Raw genomic sequence first — 16,808 nt, forward strand, 5'->3', positions numbered from 1 at the left:
AAAAGCTGCTAGCAATAACTGAAGAACTACCAACAAGTGATGAACAATATTAAGATCACGAAAACAAATAACAAAACATAACATCAATAAACTGAATATATTAGACATTTTGATTAAATGATACATAAGGGCTTTGGAATACAAACTTATTATGATACAATATAGTGATAATAATCAACAAAGCCTATAGTTCTATACCATATTGTGCCATTGTAATTCATTTGTGTTCAAGCACATCCTCCTGATGCAAACCCTATCTTTCTAGCACCCAAATTATACACAACAGCCATTGTCTTTTGTTGAGTATTCCCCCATATACCAATATGATTATCATCATCATTACCCGCAAAAGCTAAGCACACTTGACTAATATCAAATGCAATAAATATCCCTGAAAGTGGAACATCCACATATGTGTTTTTACCCCAAAGAACACCAATTTTTGGGACCCTCACAGTCTGATAATTGCTAAAATCATAACATGTATCAAATATAGCAAGTGGTATAGTTAACGGATATTCCGCCATTTGTGCCCTAAACGCGTCCCTTAGAGCCGAGTAGGCCGTATGAGGGAGCCTAGTGATCACGGTTCCTGAGTCTATAATCATACCCGATGTCTTAAACACCGTTGGACTTATTGGTACCTTGGTTCCTCCAACATATATGGACACAAGCTCAAGACCATATAACGAGCCGCCTATTGTTGTGAATGGTGTGTACTTAACCTTACTAGAAGTTCCACTATTTCCAAATGTTAAGTAACCAGTTGAGCTAGACGTAGGAAGACAATACGAGAAAACTTTCCCGTATTTGTTAGCAGCTTGCGACACAATGGACAACTTGTCTTGACCGAGTCCAAGCAGCCCCGCGAAGCCTCTAAAAAGTCCTTCGTTGTCTTGACCACACCCAAAGTAAAAATTATTAACTACGTCTTTTGAAGATATTGTAAGTTTCTCTTTTCCAAAGAACCCAATCGTGAATGACCCATCACCATATCCAATACTGTACACGCACGTGGATGAGATGCATCTGGGTCTGTTCCTTGTTGCGGAAGCAAGCCCCGAGCACTCAGTTGAGGTGCATGAAATGTTGGTGTATGTGGTTGACATGGAGGGATCAAATATTGGTTCCTGTTGGTTATAGCATTCTCCCGCGCATGGCTGGCACTGGATCCAGGTTAGGTCGCTCCCGGTGTCGAAAATGAGGGTAAGGTCTTTTTTCGGGGTGCCGAATCCAACAGTCACAATGTAGTTACCGGATCCGAGTGTGCTACCGGATTTTGCAGGGAGAGTGGTCTTGGAGTCTAGTGTTTCTTGTTTGCTTGTGTTGGTTGTTAGCTTAGCCCTGAGTGAGTTAACCCTTGATTGATCTTGGGTTATGATTTCTTCAATGGTCAAGGGTTTCACCATGTCTTTATTGAACTTAGAACATGGTCCATGTTTGTGAACTACTTCCAGTGATCCCCTTTTCTTGTCACCTAGTTAATAGAATAATTAGTTTTTGTTTAGAAAATGTTTGGAAAGAATATTAATTTGCATACTGCATAGCTAATGAGTTAACTAATAAAATTATGTATCATGTCAGAGTAATTGTATCTAAGGGCAGGGGTGTTAAAAAATCTGAAACCGAATCCTAATTATCCGAATCCAAATTATCCGAAAATTTAGATATCTGAATTTTTGGATTTGGATTGTGCTTTTGAAAATTTTTGGATAGTTCGAATATATTCTTTTTATTATTAAATAATACATATTATTTGTAAATTTTGGATAATATTTGGATATTTCGGATAATTTTCGGATATTGCGGATACTTCGGATAACTTTTTGAATATTTCGGATATCCAAAATAGTTTTAAATGTAGTTCTTTAATTTTTTTTATTACAGTTGTCTTCAATTTTACGTACATCGTTACTATAGTGGGTGAACCTAACTTATAAGTATACTTAGAGGTGTTTATCGGATCGGATAACGGGTTATTCGGATTTGAAAATTTTTGGACCCTATCCGAAATCCGATCCGATCCGACTTAGGAATATTCCTATCCGATCCGAATCTATCCGAATTCAATTCGGATCGGATTCGGATAATATCCGAATAATCCGAAATTATCCGAATAATCCGAAATAAAGCTAAAAAAATTTCCTATTTTTTTGTTCTTAACATTTAATAGTTTAGAATCACAATAAACATACAAATCAAAAAATACAAATTACTCTTAACACAATTTAAAGTTTAAACTTCAAATAATAGTCTAATAAATATACCAAACCGGAAAATACCACTAAAAACATCTTTTTATTCGAATTAAACAGATATCCGAATAATCCGAACAATCCGAATTTTTTAAAATTCCATATCCGAATCCGATCCGAATCCGAATTAGTTATTCGGATAGATCCGATCCGAATATCCGAATAAGAATTTGGATCGGTTTATTTGGGTTTCGGTTTCAATTCGAATTTCGGTTTTTTTCGAATTTCGGATTTCTTGAACATCCCTAAGTATACTTACAAATTTGTGACCAGAATTGTGTTTATATTTGTTGTTTTTTATAAGTTTCCTTCTTTAAATTCTTTTTTACTCTTGTTTTCCCTTTTCTTTTATCATTTTTTTCTTTTCTTTTTTAATTACTTTTCTTTTGTATTCTTTTAGTGTTGATACCGTAAAGAATTGAGTTGGTACTGTAATAAACTAAACAGATACCGATCGAATGATTTGAAACATAGTCATCGCGGGTAATTTGAATAAGCATCCTACCCCTACAAAGTCGGTTTAGAGCCTTTTTCTTTTCAATTTTCAGGTTAAAAAATTGTCATTCTATGTATGCTAACTCAATAAATTGAAAATGTATATTTCTAAATTTGATATTAACTATTAACCTCACATCTTAGACGACACCCTGTGGTCACGTTTTGGAAGGAAAACGAGTCCAACACCCCCCCCCCCCCACCCCAAGGTGTGAGCCTCGTTTTGGTGTGCCAAGTTGTGTACATAACGAGCATTTGTGAGAGAGAATGAGAAAAAGGTAATGATTGCTAAGAGGTTACGTCACTTTTTGGAAAACTAGTAATTGCTGACTGGGACGCCACGCGTAAGAATATGCCCATATGTGCTTCGTTAGCAATATGTATGGTCTTATAGTCACCAATCATTAGAGATGAATCTAACATAGATTGAGAAGTAGCCTGTGTTATCACTCTAACTTTTCTTGACAAAGTATATTTTTAATGCATTTTTTTTTCATTTTCATTTTATGTCTAGGTTTCCCCTAATTTTATTCTAAATCCGTTATTGATAGTCATTATCAATCATAATAATTGTTATGTATTACAGTTATTATTGTTTTTAAATTATTGGCTAATTGAAGTGTGTGGACTGAGTAATTTGTGCACATTGGTGTGGAAATTCTCACATCCATGAAGATAATCCTCGTCCTACTCTGCTAGTGGTGGCTGTTGAGGGTCCAATTTCATGAAAGGGATTTTGAAGGTGACTAACGTTTCCAAAAACTTTCTATATTCACATGTACTTAGTAACTCTGGAATATCCTTTTATATTCACATTGCGTTATATATATATATATATATATATATATATATATATATATATATATATATTTTGTTGAACAATACTACCATTGTAAATATACTCATCACTCATGAGATAATGTTATTGTGGCTGATAATATTCGTATACCATATCCATATTACATATTATGGATTTAACATTCACCATAAAACAACTTCAAAACAATTTAAAAAGAGAAATTAGACCAATCTTTCTAGCATATAGATGATAAAAGTCATTCATTATGCTATAAAAGCGGTGCATCAATGCTACAAAAAATGGTAGTGATGCGACACTTTTGTTACGTGATATTCAAACCGATGGATGTTAAAAGACATTTAAATTTAAAATTTTAGCTTTTAGATATGGTATTATTTAGTCAGGCATTAGTGGTATCTATTAACAGATTAAAAAAATTATGAGGCTTTTAATGCTAAACTATTATTGATTATAAATTTAATACAGCATAATTCTTTTGACACTGCATATATTACGTACCAATGAAATTTATTCACATTTATGTAGCGAATGATTTTTATCATATATAAGTTTGTTACAACTGATAAAAGTTTACCTATATAACGCCTTACAAATTTATATATAATTAGTTTTTATCCCCCGTATTACGAGAGTTGTTTTATATTGTTTGTTCTAATATTTATTTATTTTTTGAATTTATATTTTTTTTATTGTATGAAAGTTAATAATATACTTATGGTTTGATAATAAATTGTTTCACAAATAAAGAGATGTTAAAACCCGGTTTAAAAGCTATATGGTTTTGATGACACCCAAAACCCGTTTACTTTTTATACTATAAAATTGTTTTTTAATTATAAATAATATTTATGAAAATTAATAATATATTTATGGTTTGATGAGACCCAAGACCTGTTTATTTTTTTACTATAAAATTGGTTTTTTAATTTAAATAATATATATATATATATATCTTTTTTAAAATAAATAAGATAAATTTTAATGACATGTTATAACCCGTTTAAGGTATATCTGGGTTTGGTAAGACCCATACCCATGAATTATGGTTAAATGCATGAGAAGCCTTCATTTAAAAATCAAGCAAATCTGGTGACTCCAAAAAAAAGGGAAGCAACCACATCGCGACACATAGGATTTTTATGTTTTCGTTTATATATATTATAGATTCACTATTTGATCAACCAACAAGTTATTCAATGAAATAAAGTGCGAAATATTGGTGAACTATGAAAAAATATTTTGAAATAAAGATATTTGTATACATAGAAGTTAACATAAAGTTTACCACATCAAATACAGAACGCCAAAGTTACACACTTTCACGAGACTTACGTTTGAAAAGACAAATATTTATCCAAAACTTTGTTATTGGTAGACCAAAGTTCTTTTTATACATCATCACATATAATAACTATATTGTCTATGCTGCAGCTTGCAGGTCCCAGTTAAAATAAAACAAGAGGTTAGTCACTACAATAAATCGATTTATAAATAAAGGAATTATTTAATTCACTGTAACTAATTAACTAACTAACTAACTAACTAACTATGACGTTAATCACATTATGTATATTCACCATGTAATTTGATGTTTTCACATATTTATCTTGATAGATACATATGCACAAACACACACACTTATGGACAAGAAATACAGAGAGATTGCAAATGAAAAAACCAACCTTTATTGGATGGGTTACAAATTGAAGATGGAAACAAAGAGGTTAGACGGAGGGTATGATAATTGTCTTCACTTGTTTCGACCACAAATTCATTTCTAGCTGCAACCAAAAATATGTAAAGAGAAAGAGAACAAAGAAGCAAGATAAGAGATGTGGGTGACGACATTTCTACCTGTTACTCTTTTGCACCTTCACGTCCTATTATTTATAGTAGAAAAACCGCGAATTTTTCAAAGATTTTAGAAAATATATATTTGTTTTTTAGGGTGAAATCGTTTCATAGGAATACGGGTCTTTTCATTTCAACCTGACCGCGAATTTTTTAAAATACCCATTTTTGTAAATACTTTTCAAAAATACCTATTTTAGTTAAGAATAAGCTAGGCCTACACGGGTGTAACACCTCAACCAGGAACGGGCTAACGTGTCACTATTACAGATATCAAATCAACCTAAGTCACATTATTAAACCAAAATGAATTAATTTTTAAAAGCTTGAACTTCATTATTCTCTCTCATCACTAATATCCCCGAGTCCCGGATTACCTGAAAACAAAATAAGAAAAACAAAACAAGAAAATACGGTTAAGCCAAAAATTGCCCAGTAACGGAAAGAAAAATAGTATAGGTAAGGACAGACGTAAGAAAATAAATATACGGACTTCAATTCAAACTCGAAACCAACCTTTTTATCGAAACATATACTTAATAAAATTCGGAGGTATGATCCGACACTTGGCCAGAACATAATCAAACGCATACGGAAACATATCAGAAACATATTATAACATATACACACATCAAACCACGTGACTACACATAAAAAAAAAACTCAAAGTCACGTGAAACGGAAACACCCACGAGCCAAAACAGAACAGACTGGTACACAGCTAGCTAGTCCATGCACCTATGAGACGGTGAGTGTGGCGTACACCCATTATTCCATCTCCACACAACAAACGCAAACTAAGAGCTAAGATCGATCTATGCGCCTCCAGGGGCCAAAGTGATACGAAAGCACAAGCTAGAGACGCCGTGAACTTTTATTACGCACTGTCACGATAAGGGCATGCCGTTGACGCCCATACGACATTTCAGACATGCTCGGGTGACAGAGTACAAAAGCTAATTTCATATAACGAAACATATTTAAAACCGGAACATACAATAAAGAGTACAAAATAAATAATGTATTGCATGCTACGAAAACATATTATATAAATAACTAAACTCAAAATATAATTGACGCGTAACGAAAATCCGTACTACAAAGTAACGGACTATAATTAAATACTACGAGTGAAAGAAACCAGAAACCGTACAACAAAGTAACGGACTATTAGTAATACTAAAAGTAACAAAAACAGAAACCGTACCTTATTCAAATAAGCGAAACAAAGCAAGTAAAGTCGAGTAGCCTTTAAGTCGTCCTAACGTACACCTACATATTAATTTATTTCGAATCAACTTCATGAGACTTAACCGAGTTAGTCAGATTTATGACGTTGGTTTTCCGGCGACGGGACTTTTAGAACTCGTTACTTAACTTTTGAAGTCTTTATAAAAGTATTCTAAATTTTAATGAGACATTAGTATACACACGCGTATGCATTGATGATGGTATATAATTTGTGGTCTAATATACTACACAACACTGTATATAAAACTAACCATCATGTTCTTCCTCAATTTTTTCCAATTTTGATTTTAAATATAGTTCATTCTATTTTAATAAACATTCATAATATTAATTTAATAACACATCTCAAGATTTGAAACTGTACGTATATAATGACATAACTCGAACCATAAAACTTAATTATTCTTAACTTTATTCATGGATGTATGCACAATACAAGCCAAACGAACCGACTCTTAATATTGAAACTATTTACGTGATTATTTCCTTGTAAAACAAAGCTTCACGTTAGTGAGTATTAGTCGCCGGAGCCAAACAAAGTGGTGTACTTATATAACACAAACACACAAAACAGATTATTAAAACTCACTTCAATGGGTTAGCGAAACGAATCGGAGGACTGAGGCAAGAACGCGTGCGGGCCGGTGATAGTTGTCTCCGGCAGCAACCGATAGCGGTGGCGGCGTCACAAGATAGAGCAGCGGCGGATTACCTGTCGTGGAGAGCGTGATGTTACTTCTACTTTGTTGCTTACGTCGGTGGTTGCGGTGGGGGCATAACGGTGACGAGGTGGTGGTGGTTTAACAATATGATAGCAGATACGGTTTCCTTCTATTGATTTTAGTAGCTTAAAGGTTATATAGGCCTAATAACATATTGTGATCCCAATCCTTAAAAGAGTTAGTTTGCATCAGATAAGGTTGGAAACTTTTAAAGAGTTATTTGATAAAAATATTTTATTAAACCATGGAATCTTGGATTTAAATATCTTGAAGAGTTAGTTTGCATACATGTCTAGCCATTTAAATATTCAAATTCTTGTAGCCTCAATACAAATATTAGATATACATGTTCGGGGGTATTTCAAAACTATAAAACCTAAAATCAAACATTTATAGCATCAAATTTAATCTATAGATCATAAAAACAAATAAATGACGAAACAAAACACAAACAAACTGAATATATTAGACAATTTGATTAAACGATACATAAGGGCTTTGGAATACAAACTTACTATGATATAATATAGTGATAATCAACAAAGCCTATGGTCAAACAAACACCTTGTGCCATTGTAATTCATTTGTGTTCACGCACATCCTCCTGATGCAAACCCTATCTTTTTGGCACCCAAATCATACACAACATCCATTGTCTTTTGTTGAGTGTTCCCCCATATACCAATTGCATTATCATTATCATTACCCGCGAAAGCTAAGCACACTTGACTTTTATCATATACAATAAATATCCCTGAAAGTGGAACATCCACATGTGTGTCTGCACCCCAAAGAACACCAATTGTTGGGACCTTAATTGATTGAAAATTGCTTAGATCATAACATGTATCAAATAAGTCTGTTCCTGTAGTCGTAGGGTAATCTGTCATTTGCGCCATGAATGCCTCCCTTAGAGCTGAGTAGGCCGTAGGAGGGAGCCTGGTGATCACGGTTCCTGAGTCTATAATCATACCCGATGTCTTAAACACCGTTGGACTTATTGTTAGTTTGGTTCCGCCAACATACAGGTCCACAAGCTCAAGACCATATAACGAGCCGCCTAGTGTGGTAAATGGTGTGTACTTAACTTTACTAGAAGTTCCATTATTTCCAAATGTTAAGTAACCGGTTGAGCTAGACGAAGGAAGACAATACGAGAAAACATTCCCGTATTTGTTAGCAGCTTGCGAGACGATGGACAACTTGTCTTGTCCGAGTCCTAGCAGCCCAGCGAAGCCTTTAAAAAGTCCTTCGTTGTCTTGACCACAACCAAAGTAAAAATTATCAACTATGTCTATAGAAGATAATGTAAGTTTCTCTTTTCCAAAGAACCCAGTCGTTACTGATCCATCGCCGTATTTGATAGTGTACACGCATGTGGATGTGATGCAATCGGGTTCAAAACCTGTTGCGGAATTGAGCGCTGAGCACTCAGTTGAGGTGCATGAAATGTTGGTATAGGTGGTTGACATGGATGGATCAAATATTGGTTCTTGTTGGCTATAGCATTCTCCCGCGCATGGCTGGCACTGGATCCAAGTTAGGTCGCTTCCGGTGTCGAAAATGAGGGTAAGGTCTTTTTTCGGGGTGCCGAATCCAACAGTCACAATGTAGTTACCGGATCCGATTGTGCTACCGGATTTTGCAGGGAGAGTGGTCTTGGAGTCTAGCATGTCTTGTTTGCTTGTGTTGGTTGTTAACCTAGCCCGGAGTGAGCTAACTCTTAATTGATCTTGGGTTATGATTTCTTCAATGGTCAAGGGTTTCACAATGTCTTTACTGAACTTGGAGCATGGTCCATGTTTGTGAACTACTTCCAGTGATCCTCTTTTCTTGCCATCTAGTTAATAGAATTATAGTTTTATTTGGAAAGAATATTAAATTGCATATTGCATAGTTAATAAGTTAAAACATAACACTATATACCAGTTTAGCTAGAGAAATTGTATCTCCTATGATGGATAGTTGAGTCAATCCCGAGCTCGATTAAGCCCATTATCTATTGGGTCATTTAAGTGTCGAGCTCGACCTTGATTAATCTAGTGGTTGATTGGGTCATTTAAGTTAGATAAGAGTCTAAGCTAAGCAAGTCAGGAACTATAGTTTTTCAAACTCTAATTCGGCTTCTTGTATACTAATAATCTAACTCTTCTATTTATATAGGTTATAACTAGTTTTATAGATTTATGTTAGAAATCATAAATTTTAATATACTAAATCAACTATAAGAAAGTATCTTTTGTTTTGAAGACAAGCACAAAATAGTTATTCTATATATGTTAACATAATTAGAAAATGAAAAATTAAAAATGTATATTTTTAAATTTGAAGTGTTATTTAACCACAATTCTCACATGTAAGCATTGATAATCATGTAATAATATAAAAAGTCTCATCAGTCATCATCTATTAGCCAATGTCGTTTATAATAATTGTTATGTATTACATGTTTACAACCATTATTTTTATAATGTCCTACTCTCCTAGTGGTGGTTGCTATGGGTCCAATTTTATTCTTGGCTTGAAAGAGATTTTGAAAGAGAGTAACGTTTTCCAAAACTTCCTATATTCACATGTACAATAGTATCTTTGGAATATCTTTTTATATTCATACATATTTTGGTCAATACAACTAACTAGCGATTATCAAAGATCAATCGACACATAGTCGAGAATTTACAACCATATACAAGTATGCATATACGATGTATTTGTTTGTGTGTCTATGTAGAAAGTATTCAATAAAAATATAAAAATTGTTAACCTTTTATTTAATTTCTTTGAAAATCAACTTTTTTAAAGGCGGACTAGCGAAGCTAGAAGTCACAAACAGGGTTTTACCTACGGTAAAAGAAATGGCTCCACACTAAAATAAATTATATAGTGTTAAATGTCGATCGTTCACATAAAGTTGTGTTTCCATCATTCACATAAAATTGTTCACAAAAATGATAGAAGTCGTTTAAGTGCTATAAAAGTTGTCCATCAATGTTACAAAAGTGATGCATCACTTACATTAATAGTGATGTGACACTTTTGCTACGTGATATTAAAATCGATACATGTTAAGACATTTAAAAATGTAGCAACTTTAAATTTTAACTTTTAGATATGAAGTTATTAGTCACTAGTCAGGCTTTAATGGTATATATTTTATGTAGCGAGTGATTTTTATCATACATAAATGTTACAATTGATACTCCAAAAGTTATTAAACAACTCACTATTTTATCATTCAAAAAGTTATTCGAGGAAATAATGTTCGAAAATTTAGTGAACTACCGTAGAATAATTGAAATAGAAATATTCGTATTCAAATAAAACTCCTAAATCACATTTTTTTACAATCTTGAGACTTAAATCATCACCATTTGAAAAAAAATAAGTACTTATCTAACATCGTGTTACCGAATGACCAAAGTCCTTTTTGTACTACTTATATAATACTCCGTAACTATTTAGTCTATGTTGCAACTTGCAGGTCATAATTTAAATAAGTAAAAGAGGTTACTTGCTACAAAAAAAAATCACTTTATAAATAAAGGATTTTTTTATTATACTGTAACTAACTAACTATGACGTTATGTATGTTCACCATGTAATTTGATGTTTTCACATGCTTATCTGGATTATATACACATGCACAAACACGCAAAACACACATAAAATGGGTACGAACTATAGAGAGATTGCATACCTTTATTGGATGGGTTACAAGTCGAAGATGGAAACAAAGAGGTTAGCCGGAGGGTATGATAATTGTCTTCACTTGTGTCGACCACAAACTCTTTTCTAGCTGCAACCAAAACTAAATAAAGAGAAAGAGAACAAAGAAGCAAGACAAGAGAGTTTGGAGACGACATTTCTACTTTCTCAATGATGCTTCTCTTTTGCACCTTCACATATTCCATTATTTATAGAGGTAACTAAGACCTTGAATTTTCAAATAAGTTAGGAAAAAAAAACATGTTTCTTAAGGTAAAATCATTTTCATAGAATACATTATTATAAAATATTAAATTAATAAATATAATAGAAAATAGATGATAAAAAACAAGAAGAGAGAATCAGATTTGATTCAGGCACATTGGTCTAGCATGTCAAGTTATGGCATCCACGGTATTAGAGCACGCAAAGTGGGAGACTGGAACTCCCTAGAGCCACCGCTTCTGGCTGAGAATACTAAGGACGAATTGATATAACTCACAAAAAAGTAAACATACACAAAAATAATATTGAATAGTTTTTAATATATTATATGTTAAATATAACTCAAAACCCTCTATTTTAATTACAATGCACTTCGAAAAAAGATATTGTAAATAAGAAGCATAAAAAACTATGACTGACTTGTGATTTGAAGTATGAAATTACCATCAAATTCCATTTTGATGATTTTGGCCTTTGGGAAAAAATAGGAAAAAGTCGGATGACACTATCATGTTTGAGAAAATATAGGAAAAACCGGAAAAACATGGAAAAAGCTAACGTGGTATATGGGAGAAACGGGATGACTCTGTCCCCGGTTGGTTGCATTTCAATCACTAATTTGATTGATAATTGTTGATAACTAGTTTGATTAATGCTCATTCATCACTTCACTTGATATTCTCTCAACATCCTCAAATGGCCATTTTCGTCGACTATGTATTCATTTTATGGTATATGATTTTCTCGTCATTGTTGAAAACATCTAATTACTTCTTGTAATTTCACCATTTCAATCCTTCAAACAACATTATGTTTAAAAGTTTGGACAATCAAACATGGTTGTCTTATCGGTGACTAGAGCATGTAACAAATGAAATTGTCGACGTAAGACTAGACTTTTATTTTATTTGTTAGACATTTGTTCCTTAATTTGAATATCTTGTGATTTCTGGTAATCTTGCGTCTATCTCGCTTGTTGGGTCTTCACTTATAGTACAGTCATGGCATTAAATTAATTAGTCCACCATTGTTAGCGGTCTGACGTGAGAATTGGGGTAATTTGGAAGTCTTTGCCCATGCATTAATTTATGATGGTTTGATATATAATATTATAAAGGATTACACATTTAAATTTATTTTCAAATTATAGTAGATGATACTTTTGAAAAACCCTATAAAGTGGCAAGAAACGAAAATAAATAATTAGGTTCTGATCGTTAAATAATTAGGCTGTCCCACAAGCCTTTTAAACTACATGTGTTACATGCCACTAACCCGTTAACACACTTACAAATGTCATAAACAGAGATATACAATAACGTGGAGAGAGATAAAACGGTGACAAAAACCTTTATTAAACTTAAACACAAAAATATAAGAGCCGTCTCTGGTAATTTCTTAAAATTTTGGGGCCTAGAATGAGTAAAAAAACGGGCCCCTAAAATTACGTTTTGAGTTATTTAATAGATAATTTGACAGTTTACTAAAAATATTACATTTCAAAAGCTTAAAACAAACAAATAATAATAAAGATGTTTCTATAATAACTCATATAAAGCACAAATAAATTTCTATATATAAAAAAAGAACACTAATTGTGAATTAAACTCATGACCTTTGTTTTCATAAACAAATAAGTCATTTTGTAAGTTTTTTTGTTAATACAAAATTATATATAAAATATATTTTATTTTTTAACAATTATGAACCTCTCGGGAGAGTATGCCTAGGTACATCGCCCTCCCCTTGGGCCGGGCCTATATAACCATACCCTATAACTCACAAACTAACAGTTTTATAACAATGCAAGCAATCAGTTGAACATTATGATAAGTAGATTTGAACAAACAAACAATGAAGCCATGTGATATAAAAACAATAGATAGTACCGGATAAGAGAAAATATGGAAACTCTAAAACAATTATGCTATGATCAAAGACGATGTGCATCGGATGAATGTTACGCATCACACCAAAGATGACAATTGAAGGACACAAAGAATAATCAGATTTGTTGTTGGGCGATCGAACCCTTAATACATTGAAGAAGATTGTACGTTCATAGAATAAGCTAATGTGATAGATACCTCCCGAGCCAACGGATCCCAAGCGTTAAAGATAACCGTGGCAAAAGATGGACCCTTGTTTATCTTATTAAGAAACGATGACAACTCGGTCCACAACAAATTCATCGTTGCATTGGTTCAACCGTAACCATGCAAGTTTCTCTAAAATTGTTAGACGTTAAAATGAAGAATCGGGTCAGCTCGGCAACTCTAAAAACCAGCAACCAGATGGTAAATTGCTAAAATGGACTACCTGTGACCGAAGATCCGCAACTGAAGAACAAGCTGGCAAGTCGGCTCATTTGTTTACTCCTACCCGACGATCCGCAGTGACCTGGTCATAGCCACGTCTTCTGCCCATGCAACATTTGTTTATGTTTTATTTTATGATGTCACGTATTTTTAGTTTATTATTTTAGTTAATTTATGTTTCCATTTTGTTTCTTACTAGCTTATTTCATGGGGCTATGTTTCAGTTAGTTTACTTTTTCTTTATTTCCTATATGTATTGTACAATGTAGTAATGAAAGGCGGCCATGTATGATTAATGATTATGATAAAGTTTGTTTGGTTAATTTTATCTTAAATGGATTTTGAGTTTAAGTTTATTTGTCTTTGCTAGCTCAATTTTCGTATCTCGAGCGGTGATCTTAGACACGATTTCTTAGCCGTGATGGTGAATCTGTATCTCCGGTTGGTTATTGCAGCCTAACGGTTTATTTGGGTGGGGTATCTGTATAAAAACGAGCCGTTGATCTGTCCGTTTTTATTTATCATTTCAATTCCTACTCGTTACCGATTGATATCCTGCCATAATGTGTATGTGAAAATGATCAGATGTTGAATGAATAGGTTAACGGGTTAATAGCCTGTCTTCCAATTATTCAAATGCATGCACTAATGCAGTGATATAAGTACAATTGTACAAAGCAAATTTTCAGCCAATAAACAAGCCCATATCCTTTTACTTGCATCCAAGCCCAATTGCTCCCATTTATCACCAAAGAAGCCCAAATGCAAAAATACACAAATAAGCACAAATATATCGTTGGATACAAAGTGAAAGAATATCAAGATTCAAGAATAGTTAACATTTTTATCCATTATTACACATCGACTTGTTTGATGTGTTTTGATACATGGGTTTAATAGGGTGATCAACATATCATAAATAAGTATCACAAACAACATACCACCAAGGGGAGATATCCTTCGGTAATTAGTGATCCAGTAAAAACAAAGAAAATTGAAAATAATATATTTAAATGTGTGTGTGTTGTTTGTGTGTATGATTAGCAAGCTTCAAGATCCACTCAACATTTCATGATTCTTAAGTTGCTTAATCAGACGTTTTCCATTAAATTCACCACTCCTGAATACCAATCTCAGCATCATCGTGAACTTTGTGTTCATAAAGAATTGAAGTCCGCATCAAATGCATGTATGGTAACGATTTCACTCGTGAACGCTAAATCCGGTTTCTCTAACTCCAAATTCACTATCATCAAACAAAACACACATTTATTCTCCCAACAATATTTATCAAAGACACAGTCTCCCAACCTCGATTTCGTTTTAAAACAACCAATTAACAAAAACGACGTTGAGTTTCGGTTTAGTTGTTCGAAATAACACGAACTCGAGATTAGTAACTTTGTTATCAACTTATGATAATAACTTAATAAGAAACAATATTTGAAAGAAGAATTCACCTAACTCTTCGTTAAGCCTTTCCCCTCTTTTATACTTCTACTAGTTTTTTACCCGCCGTCACGCGCCAGGCAGAACGCTAAAAACTCAGACGATGGTAACACTGAAGCTTTGAGCCGGTAAGTCGACACATATTCAGTTAGTTTCAGTGACGTGCGTTATTGTACCAGTTTTAAAAGCAAATATAAAACAAAAAAAAATTATAAAAATTGAGGTGGATCAACGGGATGGCGTCGATCAGTAAAACTTGAGCGCTGGTAAAACCCAACCGTTATCGATTCGGTCGTTGAGGTGGCGATACTACGGGAATCCGGTTGGTTTCCGTCATGTTCTTTCTGGTACGAGAACTGAAAAAAAAAAACAAAAAAAACAATTCGCGATATATCAGTTTTCATTACATTCGTTAGAATAACTAACTAATAAAATATATAGGAGTAAAAATATTTCATTTTTCCTTTAAAATATTATAATTCCCGTTCACTATAAACCCCAAAACGACCCCGTTTCGTTTCACTCCCTTCATCATCATCATCATCATCATCGTACTCAGTATATCCCACCAATAGCAATGCTATGGTAGGGTCTGAGGAGGGTAAGATGTAGACAGCCTTACCTCTATCCCATAGGGATAGAGAGGCTGCTTCCGGTGAGACCCCCGGCTCGATAGTAGTTTTGAATCAAGCCTTGGACATAAGACACATAACACTCAATCATCGGGACACCGGCAGATTGGTGCATGTGCCCTTGTCTTTCGGCTATCAACGCCACCACATGATGCCTGATTAACCTTCCGCCACTTTTAACGTTATTTTCACGTGATTAGTAAAATAACGTCAAAATTAGTGCAATTTTACTTTTGCTCACCCAAGGGTTCACACATATATACATTATATGTGCGCACCGCAAGCAGGGCGTCTTTCGTTTCACTCCCTTGAAAACCCTAAATCGCATATAGCATCTGTACATGGTATATAAGCACCCACTCTTTTTACAAACATATGCGGCTGTGATTATAAAGAGAGAGGACTCTAGCAACACATTATTCACATTCCAAAACAAATTCGATGAGCTTATTGCCGCCTCTCTTGTACAAGCGATGGCTCTAATGGCATATTAACCTCATCGAATTTGTTTTCTCCTGTAATGTTTTGCGATGACAGAGATCTCTAAATCTACACTTGATATGAGCCTGTTTAGATAATTTGTTTTATATTATTGTAATTGCATTTGAATGTAAACAGAGATGGATGATTTGTTTCATTTGTGATTCTCTGTTTATACACAACGATGCGTATATTAAAAGCCTGATTTTTAATACATTGATTTGTGTTGAGAATTAAGCAGCGGCCAGACAACCGTAGAGATGGTTTCCACAGATGAACATTTTTACCCATCTGTTTGTCTACTAAATTCCATCTCACATCAGTTTTTGTTTTAATATTTTTATCAATTTGCTGATTTAATTGTTTTGTTTAGATTAATGTAAAATTTGATTGAGAAGGGTATTTTGATTTAGAATTTCACTGTTTTTAGTTAGACTAAGGAAAATGGTTGAGCAATATGGCTTGGTTAAAAGTTTATAATGTTAGGTGAAATGTTGATAGTAGCAATGAGTTTTGGTATGAAAACTGAAATCAGGTTAATATTTCTGTTTTAGATTTAGTGTAATTGGTACATGTTTTGTTAAACCTCCTCCCATGAGCACCAT

At 33.6% G+C, this 16,808-nt stretch overlaps 2 protein-coding genes and 1 non-coding gene across 3 annotated transcripts; 1 reads left to right on the plus strand and 2 right to left on the minus strand.

Moving 5' to 3' along the window:
• Window positions 1-80: 80 nt before the first annotated feature.
• On the minus strand, window positions 81-5,465 carry LOC143596876 (aspartyl protease family protein At5g10770-like). Its single transcript, XM_077075539.1, has 2 exons — window positions 5,253-5,465; window positions 81-1,477 (listed from the first exon to the last, which is right to left on the minus strand). The coding sequence occupies exons 1-2, from the start codon at window positions 5,416-5,418 to the stop codon at window positions 228-230; spliced, it is 1,416 nt and encodes a 471-aa protein (XP_076931654.1). The 5' UTR covers window positions 5,419-5,465; the 3' UTR covers window positions 81-227.
• A 2,358-nt stretch (window positions 5,466-7,823) lies between these two features.
• On the minus strand, window positions 7,824-11,296 carry LOC143596874 (aspartyl protease family protein At5g10770-like). Its single transcript, XM_077075536.1, has 2 exons — window positions 11,092-11,296; window positions 7,824-9,234 (listed from the first exon to the last, which is right to left on the minus strand). The coding sequence occupies exons 1-2, from the start codon at window positions 11,255-11,257 to the stop codon at window positions 7,985-7,987; spliced, it is 1,416 nt and encodes a 471-aa protein (XP_076931651.1). The 5' UTR covers window positions 11,258-11,296; the 3' UTR covers window positions 7,824-7,984.
• Window positions 11,297-16,395: 5,099 nt separating this feature from the next.
• On the plus strand, window positions 16,396-16,525 carry LOC143596878 (small nucleolar RNA snoR143). The gene has a single exon (XR_013146800.1). It is a non-coding gene; the product is annotated as a small nucleolar RNA snoR143 (small nucleolar RNA).
• The last annotated feature ends 283 nt before the right edge of the window (window positions 16,526-16,808 follow it).

The sequence above is a fragment of the Bidens hawaiensis genome, unplaced genomic scaffold (assembly GCF_021521415.1).
Source record: "Bidens hawaiensis isolate Kalapana, Puna unplaced genomic scaffold, B.hawaiensis_p1.1 tig00047335_1, whole genome shotgun sequence".
Taxonomy (NCBI): Eukaryota; Viridiplantae; Streptophyta; class Magnoliopsida; order Asterales; family Asteraceae; genus Bidens; species Bidens hawaiensis.

Coding starts and splice junctions, on each gene's coding strand:
- LOC143596876 (XM_077075539.1), bottom strand. CDS start 5,418: ATGTCGTCACCCACATCTCTTATCTTGCTTCTTTGTTCTCTTTCTCTT. Junction 1,478..5,252: donor TTGTAACCCATCCAATAAAG/GTTGGTTTTTTC, acceptor TCTATTAACTAG/GTGACAAGAAAAGGGGATCA.
- LOC143596874 (XM_077075536.1), bottom strand. CDS start 11,257: ATGTCGTCTCCAAACTCTCTTGTCTTGCTTCTTTGTTCTCTTTCTCTT. Junction 9,235..11,091: donor TTGTAACCCATCCAATAAAG/GTATGCAATCTC, acceptor TCTATTAACTAG/ATGGCAAGAAAAGAGGATCA.